Genomic DNA, 24,341 nt, shown 5'->3' on the forward strand with positions numbered 1-24,341 from the left:
TTTCTCCATCCTCCACTCTGCTAACACCATCACTGTTCATCTGTCTACTTTCCACCTTCCAAATTCTCTCGGATGTCTGGCAGCTCTATCATCTTCTCTTCTGTTCTTTTTGTCATTGTGGGTTTTGACCTTTTATTTTATTAGGGTTTTAGTAGTGGCTGCAACTACAGATGCGTATAATCAATTTCGCATACTTAACTAGATACTGTTTTGATTTTCTTACATTTGCTAAATTACAGTACTGGTCATTAGCATTTTAACTCTTGTCACATGTAGATATCATTACCATGTTCTCCAGGAGAATGTGGGGAGCTGGAGGCCAACCACAACCCCCAGAGTTAGTCATCAGAATTTCAAACATCAGAGAGTCCATCAGAGGGTTTTAATCTTACAGAAAATTGAAAAAGTCCTGCTAACAATTTCTTGAAAAATAAATGCTAATTTAAACATCCAACACCTAAAAACTGTATTTTAATAACTGTTCTCTTTGTAAAATAAAATACATAAACTACTTCATAGGACTGAAGACATAGGTATGTTTATACATTTTTTTAAAGTTAAGCAACTTGAATATAATGGCTTAATGTAATGGAAATAACCAGAGTGCAGGCAGAATTTTCAAGGACAATCTAAAAGCATGAAGTAGCAATACTTCTTATGGGGGATTTATTACTGACAGCTGGAGTCTACTGTGCTGAGTAAGAATAAGCAAGGGGAGTGGGAAGTGAAAATCCCTTCTGTATGTATTTTTCAGGGTCACCCTCTTTTGCTTTGCTGGGTTGTGTATTGTGCTGTATTTGCTACACACATGAAGATGACATTACAGTATGGGGTCTGCAGGTCATGCAATCCTCCTTGCAAAATAAAATTATGTTAGACTCTAAAAACTTTAAGTATGCATTGTGATCTTTCTCCAAAGGCTGTATGCAGAAAAAAGAAAGAAGGCTCATTTCTAAGTCCATGGTTGTGAGTTAGCGACCCACAAATAAATAAACAAAACTGTCAGCACTGTTCTGGATACATTATTGCAGCTCAACCTAACCTACCATCTTAGGATGGCTTCTTGGTAGACCAGTGACATTAACCCTACGATGGCAGACCTTCTTAAGAGTCAACTTTGTGAGGAGATGGAACTTATTTGCCCCAAACACCTCTCTAGCCAATGCCTTCCCTTTCTCACCAGTCCTGCCCAGCTTCTTCCAGATTTTCCATCCCAATTCACCATCTCACAATCATGTCTCTATTCTGGCCAGAAGAACAGATTTTCAAGAACCTATTAACTTTCCTTCCATTGTTTTACATTTTACCTGCTGCTTGTTAAGCTTTTTCTGTATTTCTTCTGAGTCACAGGAATCGTAGACGATCGGCTTGGCCAGCTCTGACTCTATGTGGGCCAGCCACGTTCTCAGGCTGCTCATGTTTTTATCCAGCTGCTGTACAGCGACCAGAGTCTCCTTCAGCTTCTTTACCCTGTGGGCAGAGAAGGAGAGACATCAACTTCAGTGAGAGGCTTCACTCATGTTTCCCTCATGAGCAGAAGCCAGCACTGGGTCTAAAGCCAGAGTCCAGCCTGGTTCAGCCACCTACTGGCTGTGTGACTGTGGGCAGTTGTACACCCCTCCTGTGTCTCTGTTTCTTTGTCCATAAAATGGAAATGAAGTAAGAGTACTTGTGAGATTTAAATGAGGTGAATGACAGAGGGTGCCAGTACATGGGCAACATCAAAAAAATATCAACCATGGTTATACTCCGCACAGCTATACTAATATAACAGTGATAGAAACCTCATGGTTGTCACATAAATTATTACTTTCACAAATAATATAATCTGTACTACCTGACTTTTGCAAATAATATAATTTATACTACTATGAAGAATAACTGGGAGGAAAAAGTTAACCTTTCCAATGGATTGTCACCAAACAGATTACACATCCATGGTTCTAATCATTTCACCCCCTGTGGGATGTATTCCAGCAATATTGTGGCAGAAACTCAGTCAAAAGAAGAAAGCATACTGAAGATAAAACTATCAGTGAGTTATCGCATGCACTTAAGCAATTTGAGCTTTAATGATGCCATATCACGTTAAAGGTAACTAAGGACCTGTTGGATTGTAAGTGGCAGAGGGCAGGTACCCAATCTTCCACCTGCAGAGCCTAATTCAGTATAGTATTCGCTACATAGCATGCTTAAAAAATAACGACAAATAACTATTCTCCCATTCTCGCCAGGAAGGAGTAAAAACTCATTCCTTTAAGAATTGTCATTTCTCTAACAATCATCTGTGGACACTTTATATATAAGATGCCAGAAAGACAAAAGAAGTCAGATGTGAATATTTTCTTAATGAAATGTACAACCTGACCAGAAATCTGAACATGGAAAGAATGAAATATAACAAAGTGTGGTAAGAACTAAACTAAAGAAGTGAACGAAGTCTCTGGCTAATAAATAAAGAGTGATCAATTCTGTCTGGCCATGTTCAGTAATTATTCATTCATTTATCATTTGTTCATTTCTTTATTCCTCCTACCAACATGTATGGTGCTAGGTGACAGATAAACAGAGATGATTAAAGTTTCATCCTTGCCTTTGAGGAGCTTAGACTTTGAGAAAGGAAGGAAAGTGAAGAAATGACATGTGAGCTGCATCTTGAGAGGTGGCTACAAGCCAAGCAGAACATTTTTGGCCTAGGAAACATAATGAAGAAGAGCAAGACTGTGAAGGTAAATAGTGTCACAATGCCAAGGAGATCAGTGGTGGACGGAAGGGGAAGAGAAACAGGAAAGAGAGAAGAAGTGGTTAGAGGAAGAGGTAAGACTGATGGGTGGATGGGAGCAAGATTATAAAACTCCCACAGTGACATGACAATGGATTTGTATGTAGTTTCAAAGATAAATAAGAACTTTCCCAAGATCTATTAGCACAGGAATGTTAAGAACAGTTTTGATTCTGAGTGCGTAAGTCTGAGGCAAGTCTGTGGTAAGAGCTCATTCAGGAAGTACACAGAATAGTCCAAGCAGTTTGCATCAAAAGCCTACACTTGGGGCTTCCCTGGTGGCACAGTGGTTGAGAGTCCACCTGCCGATGCAGGGGACACGGGTTTGTGCCCCGGTCCGGGAAGATCCCACATGCCGCGGAGCGGCTGGGCCTGTGAGCCATGGCCGCTGAGCCTGCGCATCCGGAGCCTGTGCTCTGCAATGAGAGAGGCCACAACAGTGAGAGGCCTGCGTACCGCAAAAAAAAAAAAAAAAAAAAAAAAAAGCCTACACTTGGAAACAGTGGGGATAGAGGTGAGGAGTGGATTGCTAAATTCATGAACCGACATGACGTGAGGCAGGAGGAGTTAAGAAATGATGTCTTTTCCAGTTGGGTGACTAGATAGATGCTGCTGCCTCAAAGGATACAGGAATGAGGAGCAAGTTCTTGGGATTAATGGTTCATTAAGTTTGGGGTATGATGCGTCTGTGGGATCAGCTAGACATGTATGGAAATATAGTTCTTAGGTCCAGAAGAGACGATGAAGTTTATTGCATTGGTTTACATACTGCTGGCATAGAGTTGAAGCCCTATGAAAGGATGTGTTTCATCCTGAAAGGGGTTGGACTAAAAAGAATGAGTTTTAAAAGGTTAAAGAAGGAGGAATCACAGTTGAAGAAAAAATAATCAGAAAGGAAGGAGGTGAAGCAGGGAAGTGTAGCATAAAACTAAAGGCAGGAAATGTTTCAAGAAAGAATTGGTGGTGGGCGGGGGATAAGACTGGTGGTATTTTAGGGCACAAACTTGCAACGAGTAGTAAATAAGCCCTAGAGATCTAATGCACAGTAAAATGAATATAAACAACAATATTGTACTCTAATTTTGTAATGTGATAAATATCGCCACAATGGCAATCATATTACAATATATCAATGTATCAAAGTAACAAGCTATACACCTTACATTTACACAATGTTGTGTGTCAAATACATTCAATTAAAAATAATTTTAAAAAAGAAGAAAGTGTTGGTCACAGTGTTATTTGAATGCCTTCTTCATTAGATTTCACCTGGTTTGCCTCACATAAATGCAGATTCTTAGACCCCAACCCAGTCCTATTGAGTCAGAACCTCTGGGGGTGTGGCCAGGGAATTTATACTTAACAAGCATTCCAAGTAAGCCCTAAGCATGCTTAAGGTTGGAATCATGGGTCTACTTTGTCAAAAGCAGAGCAAGGTATTTGATGAGGCCTAAAAAGAGCCATTCATTAGAAGAGGTCTGCTGACCCTAAGTGAATAGTTCAGCAAGGGTTATGGAAACAGAAAACAGGATGCATTTGAGAGAAATACACTTATGATGAAAGAGGATTGTTAATTATTTTTAAAAAGTAGGCAGCAAAGGTAAGTAAATACGGTATGAATCCTGTAGAATGATCTGGCTACAAGAAAAAATTGATATTTTGTTTGTTTGTTTTGTTTAATGCAGTTTAATGTTTTGGAATTGCTTTAGAATGTTTTTAGGCAGAGAAAAAGGAACTCATGAGGAAGGAGCCAAAGACAGAAGAAAAAGGAGAGAAATTACAGATGAATACAGATGACGGATTGAGGATGCACAGGAGGCAGGATCAAGGGCATAGAGCAGGGATACATAAATTAGATTTGAAAAGTTATTTCCCAGTGAGGGCAAAGTGTCAGCAGGAATTTGGGAGGGACACAGATAGTACTTCTCAACTCTATTATTACCAAGTAATAGTAGCAAAAATTGACTACTGAGTCCCTGTCGAGGGCCTGACATGGCTGACTGGATGTATGTACATAGACAGCTCTAAAACGAAAGGCGATGTGGAGGAGGAGCACATGATCAATGATTTCTGGTACAACCCGTACTTAAAATTCAATTCTGCTTTTAGACCGTAAGTGTATTTATACTTTCCACCTTTTTGTTCAGGACATGTGGTCACCTTACTGCCACTGCTCCTAATAGAAATGAATGGCCGATAAGCAAAATATCTCCATCTCCAAGGTGTCAACTTGGTTCAACTAAAGAGGTATCTACTTGGAAAAAATGTCAAGAGCAACATGTCTTTTGCTCTAGGGATCTTCCAAGACTGAACCAGGAAGAAATAGAAAATATGAACAGACCAATCACAAGCACTGAAATTGAAACTGTGATAAAAAATCTTCCAACAAACAAAAGCCCAGGACCAGATGGCTTCACAGGTGAATTCTAGCAAACATTTAGAGAAGACCTAACACCTATCCTTCTCAAACTCTTCCAAAATATAGCAGAGGGAGGAACACTCCCAGATTCATTCCACGAGGCCACCATCACCCTGATACAAAAACCAGACAAAGATGTCACAAGAAAAGAAAACTACAGACCAATATCACTGATGAAAATAGATGCAAAAATCCTGAACAAAATACTAGCAAACAGAATCCAACAGCACATTAAAAGGATCATACACCATGATCAAGTGGGGTTTATCCCAGGAATGCAAGGATTCTTCAACATATGCAAATCAATCAATGTGATACACCATATCAACAAATTGAAGGAGAAAAAACATATGATCATCTCAATAGATGCAGAGAAAGCTTTCGACAAACTTCAACACCCATTTATGATAAAAACCCTTCAGAAAGTAGGCAGAGAGGGAACTTACCTCAACATAATAAAGGCCATATATGACAAGCCCACAGCCAACATCGTCCTCAATGGTGAAAAACTGAAACCATTTCCACTAAGATCAGGAACAAGACAAGGTTGCCCACTCGCACCACTCTTATTCAACATAGTTTTGGAAGTTTTAGCCACAGCAATCAGAGAAGAAAAAAAATAAAAGGAATCCAAATTGGAAAAGAAGAAGTAAAGCTGTCACTGTTTGCAGATGACATGATACTACATATAGAGAATCCTAAGGATGCTACCAGAAAACTACTAGAGCTAATCAATGAATTTGGTAAAGTAGCAGGATACAAAATGAATGCACAGAAATCTCTGGCATTCCTATACACTAATGATGAAAAATCTGAAAGTTAAATTAAGAAAACACTCCCATTTAACATTGCAACAAAAAGAATAAAACACCTAGGAATAAACCTACCTAAGGAGACAAAAGACCTGTATGCAGAAAATTATAAGACACTGATGAAAGAAATTAAAGATGATACAAATAGATGGAAAGATATACCATGTTCTTGGATTGGAAGAATCAACATGGTGAAAATGACTCTACTACCCAAAACAATCTACAGATTTAATGCAATCCCTATCAAACTACCACTGGCATTTTTTACAGAACTAGAACAAAAAATTTCACAATTTGTATGGAAACACAAAAGACCCCGAATAGCCAAAGCAATCTTGAGAAAGAAAAACAGAGCTGGAGGAATCAGGTTCCTGGACTTTGGACTATACTACAAAGCTACAGTAATCAAGACAGTATGGTACTGGCACAAAAAAAATATAAAGATCGATGGAACAGGATAGAAAGCCCAGAGATAAACCCACGCACATATGGTCACCTTATCTTTAATACAGGAGGCAAGAATATACAATGGAGAAAAGACAGCCTCTTCAATAAGTGGTGCTGGGAAAACTGGACAGGTACATGGAAAAGAATGAAAGTAGAACACTCCCTAACACCATACACAAAAATAAACTCAAAATGGATTAAAGACCTAAATCTAAGGCCAGACACTATCAAATTATTAGAGGAAAACATAGGCAGAATACTCTATGACATAAATCACAGGAAGATCCTTTTTTTTTTTTTTTTTTTTTTTTTTTTGTGGTACGTGGGCCTCTCACTGTTGTGGCCTCTCCCGTTGCAGAGCACAGGCTCCGGATGCGCAGGCTCAGCGGCCATGGCTCATGAGCCCAGTTGCTCCGCAGCATGTGGGAACCTCCCAGATCGGGTCACGAACCCGTGTCCCCTGAATCGGCAGGCGGACTCTCAACCACTGTGCCACCAGGGAAGCCCTAGCAAGATCCTTTTTGACTCACCTCCTAGGGAAATGGAAATAAAAACAAAAATAAACAAATGGGACCTAATGAAACTTAAAAGCTTTTTGCACAGCAAAGGAAACCATAAACAATACCACAATACAACCGTCAGAATGGGAGAAAATATTTGCAAATGAAGCAAGTGACAAGGATTAATCTCCAAAATTTACAAGCAGCTCATGCAGCTCAATATCAAAAAAACAAACAACCCAATCCAAAAATGGGCAGAAGACCTATATAGACATTTCTCCAAAGAAGATATACAGATTGCCAACAAACACATGAAAGAATGCTCAACATCATTAATCATTAGAGAAATGCAAATCAAAACTGCAATGGGATATCATCTCACACCAGTCAGAATGGCCATCATCAAAAAATCTACAAACAATAAATGTTGGAGAGGGTGTGGAGAAAAGGGAACCCTCACACACTGTTGGTGGGAATGTAAATTGATACAGCCACTATGGAGAACAGTATGGAGGTTCCTTAAAAAAACTAAAAATAGAACTACCATATGACCCAGCAATCCCAGTACTGGGCATATACCCTGAGAAAACCATAATTCAAAAAGAATCATGTACCACAATGTTCATTGCAGCTCTATTTACAATAGCCAGGATATGGAAGCAACCTAAGTGTCCATTGATAGATGAATGGATAAAGAAGATGTGGCACATATATACAATGGAATATCACTCAGCCATAAAAAGAAACGAAACTGAGTTATTTGTAGTGAGGTGGATGGACCTAGAGTCTGTCATACAGAGTGAAGTAAGTCAGAAAGAGAAAAACAAATACCGTAATGCTAACACATATATATGGAATCTAAAAAAAAAAAAAAGTGGTCATGAAGAACCTTGGGGCAAGATGGGAATAACGACGCAGATCTACTAGAGAATGGACTTGAGGACACGGGAAGGGGTAAGTGTAAGCTGGGACAAAGTGAGAGAGTGGTAGTGTATATATAGACATATATACACTACCAAATGTAAAATAGATAGCTAGTGGGAAGCAGTCGCATAGCACAGGGAGATCAGCTCGGTGCTTTCTGACCAGCTAGAAGGGTGGGATTGGGAGGGTGGGAGGGAGGGAGACGCAAGAGGGAAGAGATATGGGGATATATGCATATGTATAACTGATTCACTTTGTTCTAAAGCAGAAACTAACACACCATTGTAAAGCAATTATACTCCAATAAAAATGTTAAGAAAAAAATATAAAATAAAATAAAATTGTAAGAAAAAAAAAATCTAGGGATGTGATAGCGACTTCCCTGGCAGTCCAGTGGTTAAACTCTCAGCTTCCATTACAGGGGGCACAGGTTTGACCCCTGGTCGGGGAACTAAGATCCTGCATGCTGCGCAGTGCAGCCAAGAAACAAAACAAAACAGAACAAAACAAAACCCCCAAAACTTTAAGGATGTGATATATTTCAAGGCAGGGATCTGCAATAGAATGTTCTCAAAGACAGACAACTTGCACTCAGAATCACCTGCTATTTCTCAACTCTAGAGAGATGTAAAGAAGTGATTCTCAAGCTAGGACCAGTACTGGATCACTTAGGGGTGCTTTCCATCCACACGTGCCACTGCTAACTCTCTTCCCACCTTCTCCCCACCCTCTGTGCCTCCCCAGATGACTATGATAGGCTTCTCTGGTCAGGAGCCACCTCTCTGAAGAACCTGTCTCATAACCAAAATATTTTGAGAATTTTTATTCATAATTGCTTAAAATGGATATCATCACTTCTATTACAGTTTCTGTAAATCAATGTTTCTTTCTCAAATGAAAATCTAGTTATGACACCATCACTTTTACAAATGCTTAAAAGTATTTTCACGATGGTCGGTTCTTGATAATAATATCTGTATTTCATTAATTATAATAAAATTCCCTATATTTGATCAGTGTATAAAGGCATGCTGAGATGCATTACCTTATATTGTTTTAAAAAATGTGTATTTAAAAATTATGTTCATGTTCCACAATATATAGGATTGATAGGGAACAGAAAACATGCATTGTAATATGTTTATCATAATTCATAATTCCATTCAAGATAATACTTTTCTAATTAGCTTTATAAGTACAATTTGCACTCTGTCTCTAGGGCATTTCAAGGCATTAGCCTTGAAAAATAATTCCAAGAACTGTTACATACAACCCACTCACCTTTCTCTCATATGTCAGACAAAATTCACTTGAGCATCAGTCAGTGAATGACAGTTTTTGAGCAGCTACTGGGTATAAAGTTCGGGGTACATATTCTACCAACGACCATGGTACGGGCTTAACATGACCTTGGTCATCCTGCTTTAGTGTCCCAGATGGAAAGGACAGTCTACAATCAATAAACCCACTGGAATATGACTGAAGAATGGCTCACTACACTGATGTCCATCTTGGTTTTACCCCAATAAGAATGTCCTCTCAGGAACCTCTCCCACTTGACCAGCTTCCTGTCTTCAGGTCTGATAGGATCTGAATGCTGACTATGCTTTGGGATGGGGTTTTAAAGAAAACTCATAACATCATCAGGGTTTTGTGTGGACCTAGAGGCTGGGAGGGTACTTCACTCAGTGCCTGCTTCCTTCTTACCCTTGTTCAAACTTCCTGGTATTATTTATGCTCACCTTCCTCCTCCTCATGGGAAGTTCCCTGGAAAGCTGGAACTGTGAATTTCCACTTCTGGTTTTCCCTTTCCACTTTTGGTTGCCAGACTAAGCTTGTTGCCTTGCACAAAGTTGGGTACTATTTAAATGCTTGCTAAACATTAATAATTAGTGTTCTAACTAAAATATTGCTTATTTTGTTAACATATTTTAATTTAATTTATTTGATATTAAATGTATACTTAAATTTTCCTCTAGGTCCAACATTTGCAAATGATCTATTTGCTAAGGACTAAAATTCATTCATTTTCTTGGTTCAAAATTCACTGACAAAAATGATCAGAAGATCCAAAGCACAAAGGTATATAAGTAAACACTGTTCCATTGGATATTGTCTACAGTAGCCAAATATTTTACTGGATTAGTAATCTTGTATAACATTGAAGGAATTCCAATAGTCAGAGCAGTTAGTGCAATATGTCAAGGGCATTGTGACGTGGAAATGCTTGTTCATATAGTCTATTAGGGGCAAGTTCCTCTTTCAAATGAATGTGTAAATCTTAGTATAGTCAGGGAGGGTGAACGCTTAAGTGGTTCTCCTTTCGCATTTTAAAAAAAGTGTATTTGACTACAAATAGCAAAATACATTGTGTGTGTGTTGGGGGGAGTGGATGTGAACTGAAAGAAGGTGTGGGATAAGGCCCCCATACATCATCCTTGAGCTATTAAACTTGGTATTTGCAGGATGAGGATCATTCTTTTTTAAGAGAAATGTCCCACATTTTTTTTCATCATTTCTTTAAAGGAAATCGTTGGGTGAAGCATCACAATAGTTTTATTTATCACTGTAAGAAGTTTGAGCAACACTCCTTTTGGTAGTATACAGGGTTATAATTCAAAATAGGTGTTTACAGACATCACATGTCTGGGTGAGTTTAGCAAGCCCAGTGAATCTGTAAGTCCCTTCACTCTGGTTCCCCTTCAGAGTCCAGTGTGTTTCCTGCACACTTGACCTTTCTTGAGCAGGATTCTACTACAAAATCCAGTTGTCCAGCTTCTTAATATTGTCATATGAATATGTACATATACACATATATATCTACATATTTCATATATATACCTCACTACTTTCCTTCAAACAAATTTAGTAGATCCATAAACCAAAATAAAAAAATTCATATTCTCAATATAAAAGAACCAAAAGTACCATTAATAAATTCTATTCATCAGTAGGGATTTGTTTGGGGGATGTTATGGTATTAGAAAAATATATTTTAAAAACAAAATGAAAATTCCTGATGTAATGTTATTCTAACTGAAAAAAAATGAAGTAAATATTTGTATAATGCACTGAATTGCCATTTTAGACATAACCTTCTATATTTTGCACATACTATTGAAAACCTTTATACTAGTCAGTGACCAAAACCTACTGACATACGTAAAACAGAAACAACTTTCTCTCACACACAAAACCCTCCCGGCCCCTGAAACATGAGTAGATTTTTATTTATTAAAGGGAACGCTTTCAGCTACAAAGCTGTGAACTGGCCATGACTGAATTTCAGTTTCAGCAGGAGCCCATCCTTTAAATAGCAGATGATGGACTAACAGGATCTTTCCACTGAATCTTTTTCTGAATCTCTTTCCTGTGTCTCAGGCTCTCTACTGTAACCATACTCCTCATATGATGCATCCAGTCCCAAGACAAGTAGATACTGAACCATAACAAAGTCCATTAACCTTTTCATCCAGCTCCGCAGGCCCAGTAGGAGACAAGAAAACAAACCGACAAATAAGCCTGAGGAGTCCACGGCCAACGATCTCCCCACACCAGTCATCTCCACGTAACACTGGCCAACACAATTATGGATTAAAGCTCCAGCATCCATCCTATAACCCCCATGTAACATGAAAGCTATGCCCAAGGGAAGAAACTCAAGGAGATGCCTGCCTTGTGATACTGCAGTTACAATCGGGGAGGTCTGCGTCCACACAGCCGTCCTCTGCCATCCTCAGGGCACACGGATCTTCTGCCACCACCATGAAGTTTCCACTTGCAAAAGTCAGGTTTGCAGAGCAAAAGGCTAAATCCTGCATGGGGATGAAAGTTTCCCCAGTCTGTGTATGAAAGTATGAAAATGCTCACTCCAGACAAATGTTGGTAAGTCTCTGCCTGACAATATGACACTGAGCAGTGAGTGACAAGTGGTCATGTTTCTAAATAAAACCTACATTCATTAACATGTGCCAGGCTTGATCTCCTGGAATGTAGGCCACGAGTGTAAGAAGGGAAAAGGCTCAGGGTAATCTGCTAGGAGGGGGAGGCTCCAGGTCTAAAGAAAGAAGGGTATCAAAAATAAGACCGGCTGCAGACACTCTGCCATTCTGGAAGGACCTTCGACTTTTCTCGCAGGCAGTTTAAGTTGGAAAAGATATTTGCAAAGATAAATGTACAAAATGCAAACAAGCAAAACCTCTACGAGTACGGCGGCAAACTGCAGCAGCAAAAAGGAGCAACTGCTTTTTTTCTTCAGTCTGATTTGCCAGTTAAGTGGTGTTAAGTAGGAGTTTTAGGGGCTGTTTGGGAAGATGGGATGGACAAGATATTCTGTGGGAAAGTGCTTGCTCTTCACCTTTAAATAGACTATTTGAACATGAAAAGTAATGAAGAAATACTGTTCTCCCCTTACATAAACCTTTGTCCTTTTAAAAATAATGATATAAAGTGACAAAAATAACATGTTCATTTTAAAAAGGATCGGTTCATTAGCTTGGTGGAATCTCAGATAACTTTTTTTGTGTGTGTGAATTTCAAGCGTTTCTAAATTTTCTGCACTGACTCTATATAAATTTCATAATTTAAGTTTTTAAAGAAAATAAGCTCCCAAATTACTCATTACTGGTAATTTAATAAAAAATGACTAATGCTGTCTGCTTTAAATCCTTTTTGGATTTTAACATACATACACACAAATAAATTACAAATAAATAAATAGATAATGAACATTTGCTAATTTTTTTTTAAAGGCCAATATGATGAATTGCAACTAAAATAAAACAAAGCATTTGGTTCTGGTTGTGTGAGTTGACTGCTTTTAAAATAGTAATACATTTTCTTTATAAAAGAAACAAACCTGCATTTTACATTTTAAAAATTCCAGAAAACTTGGTCATAAATAAAATTATTTTTAAAATCCTGCTACTTAAAGATATACTATTGTGAATTCTTTATAAAACAATCACTCCACTGATATATTATTTTTATCAGGAATGTACATATGTAAATTTGGTTAAAGGAATATATTGGTCATAATTCCATAACAGTAGACAAATTTGGTTTTTCTTGATTATCATTAACATTTAAAAACTTAGATATTTAAAAATTTTTATTGCCATTATTTCCTTAGTTTAATTCCCTTTTACTTTATATAGTTTTTCCCACGGGTTAATTTTTTTCCCCATGTTCAATATCCTTAGCACAATATATTTATTCTAATGAATTAAACATAAGGCTAGGCTTTAAAGACACAATTATTGTAGTACCAAAAAAATGGCAATAATATCAATTTCCATCAATAGGGAAAATACTGGATAAATCACGTTGTATAAATGGAATGTGGAATGTTCTGTGGAATGAACTGTGGAATGCTCTGCAGCCATCTAAAAGAATAAGACTGGGGCTTCCCTGGTGGCGCAGTGGTTGAGAGTCCGCCTGCCGATGCAGGGGACACGGGTTCGTGCCCCGGTCCGGGAAGATCCCACATGCCGCGGAGCGGCTGGGCCTGTGAGCCATGGCCGCTGGGCCTGCGCATCCGGAGCCTGTGCTCCGCAACGGGAGAGGCCACAATGGTGAGAGGCCCGCGTACCGCAAAAAAAAAAAAAAAAAAAAAAAAAAAAAGAATAAGACTGGCACATATAGCATTTTATAGTATATATGGTCCTTTCCCCTATGTTGTCTCATTGGAGATGTGGCAGTTGTTTTAATGAACACTTTGAAAATGAGGACTCTAGGGCTCAGAGAGGTTATACAGTTAAGCCCTATGTCACATAGCTGGAACAAGGTGAACTAAACCTAGGAATCTTGATTAGTTCTTGGTCATTTCCTTACTTGCTGCATCAAAGAATTCCTGATCCTGGCTTGACTTTTCTGAATGGATCACCATGAGGTAATACCAGCCACAAATTCCAAGAATTAAGTTTTCTTTTTCCTCTTGTTTGCCAGAACTCCCATTAGACTGAAAACCCTTCTGAGGTCAGCTGCTACAACTTTGCAAAGCCTTCCTTGTACTGCACAAGCCTCTAAACTCCCTCTGGGATGACAGCGGACATTTGTTGACTGAGCACTTCACTGTGCTAAGTGGTTTACAGATACCACCTCATTTAATCCCCCTGATAACCTTTTACACCGTGTAATTGAAGCACTGAGAAGATAAGTAATTTGCCGAACATCACAGTGTAGGTGAAGCAGAAACACCTTATAATTCAGGCAAAAGCCCTAAGCCCAGGCTCTGCTATATTCTTATCTGTATGCAGGGCACATTTCAAACACTATGTCTCAGATTGAGAAACTCAACAAATACTGGAGTGACAATTATATGCAAAGAACTATGTTAGGTTCTGGGATTACTGTGGTGATCAAGTCAGATACTTACATTTCAATAGAGGAAAGAAACTTTAAACAATCTATCACACGAGATATTTATTATAGTCAAGAGAAATGCTGTGGACTCTGTACAGAAAGCCTACTGAGTAGATGAGAAGAATCTAATCTAATCTAGAGAAAAGGAGGAGCATGAAGAAGAATTAGGGGCTGGCCTGGCCAGACAGAGGAGAGAGAGCAGGAAGAAGTAACAGAAAGGGGAAGGCCCTGAGGTGAGGAACCACGCGTATCCTTACTTCACCTTTTACCCTTATTTGGTTGGGAACCATTTTCTTTGTCATCTTTACATCCCAGAGGGGTGTCTGCAAACTATGTCTGGTCACCTGTTTTGGTAATAAAATGTTACTGGAACCTGTTTGGCTTCTCTACACACTGTCTAAGGCTGCTTTTGTGATTCAATGGAAGAGGGCTTTGTCAGGGACTGTTCAGCCCACACAGCCTAGATTATTTACCATATGGCCCCAAGCAGTTTGCCAGCTTCTGCCCTGTAGCAACATTCAGAGGAAGTACTTCATAAACAAGAGGCATTCCATAGTTTTAAAAAATTATATTTGTTTTTACTTCTATACCATGTTTAAGGGAATTATAATTAAAACACAGATTAAAAACAACCAGTCATAAGGGACCACATATTGTAGGATATCGTGTATATGAACTGTCCAGAATAGGTAAATCTAAATAGGCAGGAAGTGGATTAGTAGTTGCCTGGGACTGGAGGAAAAGGAGGGAGGGCAGAAAGGAAAAAAGGGGTTAAAGTTTTTATTTGGGGGCGAGGAAAATGTTTTAAAATTGATTATGGTGATGGATGCACAGCTCTGTAAATATACTAAAAATCGCTGAATTGTATACTTTTGATATATGAGTTGTATGGTATGTGAATTGTATCTCAATAAAACTATTATTAAAAAAAAAAGAACCAAATAACTAATGTGTGCTTTGTCTTTGGTGATGGGTATTTAGGTTTGGTAGAGGAAAGAAGAATATCCTTATATTAGAGAGTCCAGTTAACTAAAAAACAGTCATTACAGCAGGGCAAACAACTTGAGTCTGACGTTCCTAGATACCAAGATGGGAAATGTTTAATAATGTATTCTCTATTATTAGAAGCTCTGAACTACTGATGCTAAAAGACATTTTCTGTTAGTGCTAGGCGCTGGAAAAATTGCCATGTGGGTTTTTGCATAAGGTCCACTGATAAAATGAGAGCTAGAGTCCTTGAAGACAGTTTTACAGAAATTACAGTTACACCAATTTTTTTTTTTACAGAAATTACAGTTAGAGTCCAATTATGTTGACTCTTAATGAAAGCTAAAGGCTCAGAAATGCTTTTAAGTATCTAGGCCAGCACTGATCAACAGAACTCTCTGAGATAACGAAAATGTTCTGTGTCTGCAGTATCCAATAAGATAGACAGCATCCTCGTGTGGTTACTGAGCACTGGTAATGTGCCTAGTGCAACTGACTGTAATTAAAATTAAATTCTTATTTAATTGGGGGCTTCCGTGGTGGCTCAGTGGTTAAGAATCCGCCTGCCAATGCAGGGGACACCCGTTCGATCCCTGGTCCAAGAAGATCCCACATGCCGTGGAGCAACTAAGCCCGTGCGCCACAACTACTGAGTGTGTGCTCTTAGAGTCACAACTACTGAGCACATGTGCCACAACTACTGAAGCCCACATGCCTAGAGCCCGTGCTCTGCAACAAGAGAAGCCACCGCAATGAGAAGCCCACGCACCGCAATGAAGAGTAGCCCCTGCTTGCCGCAACTAGAGAAAGCCAGCGCACAGCAACGAAACCCAACACAGCCAAAGCTAAATAAATAAGATAAAATAAAAATAAAAAATAAAATCAGATTGTTTAAAAAAAATTCTAATTTAATTGTACTCCATTTCAACTCATTTAAATTGCCACATGTAGCTAGTGACTGCTATATTGAACTGAGTAGGTCTAGAAAGTATACGATAATATTATCCATTGAGCCCTAAAAATAACTGAACAAATTTTTTTGTTATCCTAAAAAGCTGACAATGCTTGGTGACAGTCAGTTTAAAAATTCAAAGCAAAACATATCTACTTTGTACTTAGAATGGTCTAAGCTAATCCACTAGTAATAGGAATCTGACTCAAAGTTATGCATTTATTTGTATATAACAGGTTATTATCAGTGAATCTTCTTTCTTTTTTCCATCTTTCTGCTAGCTGGGAAGCTGTTCACCTGAAAATATGATCATCTTCAAAAATAACCTCTCCATTCCCAACAGAATCAAAACAACATAAAAATATCCAAAGGCATAAGTTACGTTCTGCTTCAATTAATCAATGTTAAAAAAATTTGGAAGAGGGAAGAGTAGTGAATGAGACTGAATCATAGAAACTTAGTATTTCAGCTGGCAGGTCATAGTTGAAGATGGGTATGGAAAACAGTCATCTTGCCTGTGCACTAGCACAGGCAATAAACCAAAAAGTGGAAAGCAAATGTGATGGCTGAGTGTCATTTAGGAGAGGCTTCAAGGAACTATGAATCCAGTGTGGCATTAAACTTCAGGACAAATGAATGGTCAAAATGTCATCTGGTCTATGTTGGAAGGAGATAATTAGAAATGGACAATATATATATTACATCTGTGTATGATGAGATTCTACAAAAGTAGGAACATATGAGCATGTCTTTGGAAAAATTAACTAAATAACACCTAGAAAATTCTTGATTGAAAAACTAGATAGAAAAGTTACAAATAAACATGGCTTTGAGGAGTAAACACCTAACTCATTGTATGTAATGCTGGTTACCAGCTGGGCATACACCAAACTAGCTGCTTATGATTAAATTAAATTTAAAACATTTTGACTTAGTGCAACCCCATATTCCACACCACTGAATGAACTAAAAATTAGAAAAGAATATTAACTAGTTTAACTGGATTACATGGAAATGAAAGCCAATCCATGAGTCATAATCTGACTGAAAAAAATCCAGGGATGTTTACCAAGTGGGCAGCTTCCCTAAGAAGGGTATTTATAGCACAAAGGGCTTCAGTTCCTCCCTCTGAAATAAGATTTGGTTATCAGTGACTGAGAAGTGAGGCTAAACACAGCACTGGGATTCTAAAATCTACCAATGCCTAAATACTTACAGTAGTTTAAGCTGCACCGTTAAGTTTCCATCTCTTTATGGTACTTTTACTAAGGCATTTAGCACATCATTTTACTTGATTTCTTCACATGTCTAAATTCCCACTATGAACTCCTCGAAGAAAGGGCTTCAGTCTTTGTACCTCCTATATCTCTCATAGTCGCTGTCAGTACTTCACAAAGGACTGGGAAATTAGATTGTAGAAATAAATAACAGAATCTAACTTCCTTTTAATTGCATTCTCTAGAACAGGGGCAAAGAAGTGATAAGCTTGGCAGGTAGGAGCTTGTAGTATTCTAGGGCATGGGCCGGAGAGTCAGAGAATACAGACTCTGCCACTCAGCACGCGCATGACCAGGGGCAAACCTGAGCCTCAGCATTCTGCATCTGGAAAATGGGTATAATAATAATACCCACCTCAAAGAATGCTGTGAACAGCACATGAGAAGATGTACATGAAGTCTTTAGCATGGTCATTGCTACAAACTAAGGGTTTAGTAAATGTTAGCTATTATACTACTATCATTAAACATTTTAAAAATTGGTGAACATTTATTCCATTTTTGTTTCATTCTCGCTAAAACAAATTATAATCTCACCTTCTTAAATGAGACCCTCTTTGATAACTCCCTTATAGAAAAAGAAATATACTAAATGTTTTTTAAAATCAACACATGGACTTGCCATGCCCATATGAAGTCTTTGTGGGCACACAGTATTCAAAAGGCACTATTTCATGTCCACCTTCATGCAGCATGGCTAAGGAAAATAATCCAGATTTTTAAAAAAGTGTATTTTGGGATAGCTCCCAAATGGCTGTGAATCAGAAGCATGTGTAACATTCCAACTCTCCTAACTGCCATAAAGAAGACTATCCATTCAAATATTCAAGTATTCATTCATACATTCATTCAGATATTTATTGAGCCCCAACTGCATTCAGGTACTGTTTTTGGTGCTTGTGATATACAGTGAATAGAATGGACAAAGATGCCTGCTCTCATGGAGGCTACGTTCCAACAAGAAGCAAAGTTCACCTCAAATAAAGCATCTACCTAGCTCTTCCCTTTAAAAAATAACCCTTCTGTCAAATAACACAGTGCTTCATTCAATCATATCAGATTTCTATATTGCAGTAAAGATCCTTAGATACTTTTTCTTTTTACTTTTATCCCTTTCGCTCACCCTGCCCTTCCGCAACAGAAACTGAATGTAACATTCCTCTCAGATATGAGGTAGACACTTATAGTTATCACTAGAGCTAAGTACAAAATTACAGTAATGCAGCAGATTAGTTTTACGTCTAAGCAGAATGGCAATAATTAGATTTATTCCCACACCTTGCTAATCAAAAAGACAGTAGGAATGTGATTATATATATATGTATATATTAATTAAATATACTATATTTATATAATTATATAGATATAATTTGCCACTTCAGACAAACACAACCTCCACTGTCAGCAGTTTCACTTTCTTCCTTATAGGAAGTTGAGTACTATGAAGCCCCAGAATACAGAATTTTCTCTTGGGAATGGCTTTTGTTTGGATATGACTTTCCCTCTTTCAGTTAAATGCAAACACCACTGAATTTATGAAATAAGAAGGAGAATTTTAAAGTTAACAAAAAGTGACATTTATGAGACAAGCATGAACTGAAATGCTGGGATAAAGAACACAGAGATTTATTGGACGATCTTTAGCTGAAATGGAAGGCGGCCTGAATGCTCTGAGATTCTGCATGTGTGTCCTATTGATGAAGGTCCTTTTTACCTGGCTGCCATGAGGTCCAGGAGGTGCTGCCACCGGTCATTGATCTTCCCGAGCTTGTATTCAATCTCAGATGCTTTGCTTTCATGACTGGCTCGGGCAAGTCGTTCTCCCATTTGCTGGAGCTGTATTTTGTTCTCTTGGGCAATAGCAATTTCCTCTTGATAATCCTGTGTAATAAGTGGCAATCACAGAGGTCAGAAAGCATATTCTTGATGCATTCAGTCTGGCTCTACTAGAAACATGATAATTACAGTTTTCTACTGCTTGGAAATAGTTTGGGCATAAGGAACACTGTGTGAATATGAGTCCCAGTACACAAGAATTAGTGGTACCTGTTATTTTCGGTAAGTAGGCAAAGTCCAGATTGAATTTTTATATAGATGTTCTTAAAGGAAGTGGGGGTGCTTTCCATTTACTTCAAATGGGCATTAAAAAAAGCAATAAAAGTATGTACATAGAAACAAAAGACAAAGCTTGAAGGATTTCAATGCTGGGAAGTTATACCTTATTGCTGTAATCACCAACCACATGTTATACTTAGAATCAATCCTCATACAAATAGCTGACAAGACGCTAATAAGATGTGTGACTATGTGTGTATATGTAAATGTATATATGTATGTGTATGTCAACTATTACTTGTGCAGAATGATTTAAAAGCCTACTTTCATTTTAAAGAGCTGCCCTCTATACAGCATCAATATTTTACAGCACATAAATTAACTCTCAAGAACAATAACCATTGGTCTTAGAGGATCAGTGGGTCTCAAACCTTCCTCATCTATCCAGTTTCTGTAGTAGCTCCTCTTAAAGATTGTTTTAGGTAAGAAGGACAGGCTCTCAATGTGGTCTATAGTAACAGAAAGGCCACTGAACAGCATGATTTAAGTGATGATGAAAGGACATCCCCCCTTGACCCCTACCTGTCCCCCCACCCTCCCCCCAGGCTCTGGACCGACAGATCCTCTTACTTTCTTGTCATAGTGACAGCATCCAAACTTTAGAATCATGTTTTTCATTTCTGGCTTAAGTTCCTGTTAGGCAGCAAATATTTTCTCAGCAAAATAATATACCAAGACAGATATGATAGGAATATGGATATCTTCACCTTCTATTGCTCTCAAGTTACCTTGGTAACAGGGCTACCCTCTCAAATCAGTTATCTGAGTAAGAAAGGCCCCAAAGAATGGATGGAGCTGGGGAAATTTTATTCTGCTGCAGTTGTGAGTGCCTCTTCAGGCCCAGCACCTCCACCTACTCTCCTTTCTATGTTACTTCAAGCCCATGGGAGTCAAAGACCAATATACCAGGTGCATTTCTTAATAGCTATAATGTGTTTTTACAAATTTGAGATGATATTACTAAGAAATGTTTATTTCAAAGGAATTATGCCAAGCTTAAAACAGTATTTATAGTAAAATAATACTCTTAGGTTGTCTTTTAAAGTACAATGTTGAGTGTTAATGTCAGTAGGTACCCATACCATGGTTACAGTCTGCTTATTAATTTCTTTTTTCTAAGTTGTCAAAATTACCAAGCCTCCATGTTATTCTTCTTTACAAAAGAGATACCACATGGGGTAAGCTCATAAAGACTTTATTTTAAAGTCCATAACTTATTATATATACAGAATGGTAGAGTTGATATTTTAAAAATTATTTCAAATGTTACCAAATAGTATAAAAAAATTATCTGTGTGTCAAGCCCCCAAAATATGCATCTTAAATTTCATGATAAAAATCAATCAGAGTATAAATACATTTAATTAAAATTTATTCTATAGCAAACTTCACTATAATACCTATTATACATTAATCATGTCTGGTAGAACATTATCTGACACCCAGAAACCAGCAAAGGGCAGAGTTTTTAGCGAATTTTTTTTTTTTTGAGATACAGCAATGAACAAAACAGACAAAGTCCCTGTTCCCGTGAGGCTTACAGTCCAGTGGGGCTTCACTGTAGACAGATAATAAACAAGTAAATTGGGAAAATGCATTGTACTTCAGATGGTGATATGTACTTAGAAGAGATATAAAATTTAAATGATTAGCTGTTCAAAAACAGTGTGGAAACGCTGCTGAAACCATCAAAAACATTTTTAAATGCTAGTAAATTTGACCAGTCCTGTATAGACATGAAAAATGATCTAGATCCATTTGAGCATATAAAATAGCTTAATAATCATACATAACTTGAAATTAATATGAAGCTAAAATTCTCAGGTAAGTCCTCATTCCTGTAACTGTCTATAAATCATGACTTACAGAGAAAATGACAGTTTAATTGATCTTAGGAATTTTTTCTTTTAGTTTCTCTCTGGTGATTTTACCTCTTTAAAAACAAACAATAAATCAACTACACTTCAATTAAAAACAAAGACAACCAACACACATAAATAATTCCTGCTGAACAGGTAGATAAAATCTAAAAATACTGAACATTATCTATCAGTAGATAATCTGTTTCATCGCAAATTGAAAATATTCTATATATTCTGTATGTAAAGGAGGTCTTTTCAGTCAAGTTTATTTCATATTTAAAAAGATAAAATGTTTATAATAGAGTGCTCCTTTCTCAGGAAAGTAACTAGGAGTAAGGTTGTCTTCTGTACTCATTAAAAGAGCATCTAAGCACATGTAGCCACACATCCCATACCTTCCTGAGCTTCTCAATCATTTCTTCAATGAGAATGTCTCCATTCTGAGAAATTTTGCTTTCCATCTGAGTCAGCCATTCGCAAAGCTCCTTGTTCTTTTCACTGAAGACGGCCCATTCATTCAGTCTCTCACTTACTTGCTGCTGCCTTAAGGAGAGCTGAAAAGTTTAAAATGGGAGAAAATGCAAAAGGATAATCAGAGTGGAACTCATACCCTGAGGAAAAGAGCAAATAAACTCTGTTGGGTCGACTAAGATGAGCAGTAGTTGTGCATCTCTTTAGGCCACTGTTCCCTGAGGCCCAGTCCCAGGAGCTCCGCTCTAGCCTAGCGAGTTTCACAAGTGGGAGACACAGAATCCTCTACTTCCCTCCCAAAGAGCCACATGCACATTCACTTACTAAAGGTTCTGAACAGTCTAGCTTCTCGGGACTTCCCTGGTGGTACAGTGGTTAAGAATCCACCTGCCAGTGCAGGGGACATGGGTTTGAACCCTGGTCCTGGAAGATCCCACATGCCACGGAGCAACTGAGCCCACGTGCCACAGCTACTGAAGCCCACATGCCTAGAGCCCGTGAGCCACAACTACTGAGCCCACAAGCCACAACTACTGAAGCCCACACTCCTAGAGCCCATTTTCCAAAACAAGAGAAGCCACCGCAATGAGAAGCCCGCGCACCGCAACGAAGAGTAGCCCTTGCTCTCTCCAACTAGAGGAAGCCCGTGCACGGCAATGAAGACCCAATGCAGCCAAAAATAAATAAATAAATAAATTTATTTTTTAAAAAATCTAGCTTCTCGCTACAGTTGGTTCTGTGCAGCTATGATACAGGATCATGGAATGTACTTTTACTAAGAAGGAAAGAAATAGGAAAGAAAAGAAGGAATAAGAAAAGGAGGAAGGTAAAGGGTAGAAAAAAGAAAAGAAGGAAGGAAGGAAAAGGGAAAAAGGAAAGAAAGAAAAAATGAAAGAAAAATAGGGAAGGAGGGAAGAATTAATTGAGCATCAGGTGTCAGGAGAGAGTGGAGTGTCAGTGGAAGAGGCACAATCCCTGATCAGCTCTATCGTGATCACTTTACTTTGAGCAAGTTCTTTTATTTCCCTGCCTGCTTTCTATTTTGATTTTTGTATCTTTGTTTCTTTTCTTTTCCCTGTAACAGCTTTGCTGAGATGTAGTTTCCACACCATTTCCTGTTTAAAGTGTGTGACTCAGCTGTTTTCAGCATGTTCTCAGTTTCAAAGCCACTACCACCAGCAATGCTATAACATGCTCATAAATATAAAAAAAAACCCAAAATCCCCTGTACCCATCAGTACTCACTCCTTTACCTACCCCTGCACCCTCCTCCCAGCCTTAACCTACTCTCTATCTCTGTGGATTTGTCTATTCTGGACATTTCACATAAATGGAATCATTTGATGTGTTATCTTTTGTGATGGACTCCTTTCACTTAGCATAATGTTTTTAAGGTTCATCCATGTTGGAGCATGCATCAGTACTTCATTCCTTTTTATTGCTGAACATATGTTTCCATATAGATATACCATATTTTATTTATCAATTAATCTATTGATGGACATTTGAGTTGTGTCCACTTTTTAGCTATTATGAATAATCCTGTTATGCACATTTGAGTACAAGTGTTTGTGTGGACATATGTTTCATTTCTCTTGGGGCATATTCCCAGGAGTAGACTTGCTGGGTTATATGGCAACACTACAGATTGTTTTGTAAAGTGCCTGCAACATTTTACATTCCCACCAGTAGTAGGGTTCCAATTTCTCCACATACTCACCAACACCTGTTATTATCTGTCTTTTGGATTGCAGTCATCCTACTGGATATAAAGTGCTATCTCATTGTGGTTTTGATTTGCATTTCCCTGATGGCTAATGATGTTGAGAATCTTCTCATATTCTTGGCCATTTGTATGTCCTCTTTGGAGAACTATCTGGTCAAATTTCTTGCCCATTTCTTAATTGGATTGTTTTTTATTATTGAGTTTTAATAGTTCTTTATACAATATAGATACAATACGCCTGTTTTCTTATTTCTAGGTCTAGAACAATCCTTTCCAGAATTCTAAAACTTTCTGACGTCATAATACTCTTGTCTTTGCAGTGTTGGTTGAGATACTAAGGAATGTTTCTAGTTGAGCTAAACTGCACGTTAGCAAAATAAAATGCGATTTTAGTGGTAAGAAGATAATCCACTTTTGCAGACATTCTAAACAGTCATGTTGATAATGCTAGACTTTCTGCCATTCATCCCACCACATTAAACACCTACCTTTCAATTTTCCTTTTTCCGGCAATACTTTATTATAGAAAAACATCAGACATACAGAAAAGTTGAAGGAATTGTATGGTAAACAGCTATGATATACTCCCTAGACTCTAAAATTGTTAACATTTTGCTACATTTTGCTTTAACACATATATTCCTTTATCCATGGATCTATTTTACTCTTCAATGCATTTTGAATAAATTTCCTTTTTTTAAATG

At 38.0% G+C, this 24,341-nt stretch overlaps 1 protein-coding gene across 7 annotated transcripts in view; it reads right to left on the minus strand.

The window, feature by feature from the left end:
- Positions 1-24,341, minus strand: part of SYNE1 (spectrin repeat containing nuclear envelope protein 1) — a gene marked incomplete at both ends in the record, with an annotated part of 450,185 nt that overhangs the window by 42,565 nt on the left and 383,279 nt on the right. For 4 of the 7 annotated variants that reach the window (XM_079716491.1, XM_079716490.1, XM_079716492.1 and 1 more), the window contains 3 exons: positions 1,308-1,470; positions 19,178-19,344; positions 21,836-21,994. In XM_079716491.1, coding sequence (XP_079572617.1) covers positions 1,308-1,470; positions 19,178-19,344; positions 21,836-21,994 — 489 coding nt within the window. Of the gene's footprint in view, positions 1-1,307; positions 1,471-11,559; positions 11,652-19,177; positions 19,345-21,835; positions 21,995-24,341 lie in introns of those variants that run through there. The other 3 variants (XM_079716494.1, XM_079716493.1, XM_079716495.1) reach the window with 2 other exon arrangements.

The sequence above is a fragment of the Hyperoodon ampullatus genome (assembly GCF_949752795.1).
Source record: "Hyperoodon ampullatus genome assembly, chromosome: 12".
NCBI lineage: Eukaryota > Metazoa > Chordata > Mammalia > Artiodactyla > Ziphiidae > Hyperoodon > Hyperoodon ampullatus.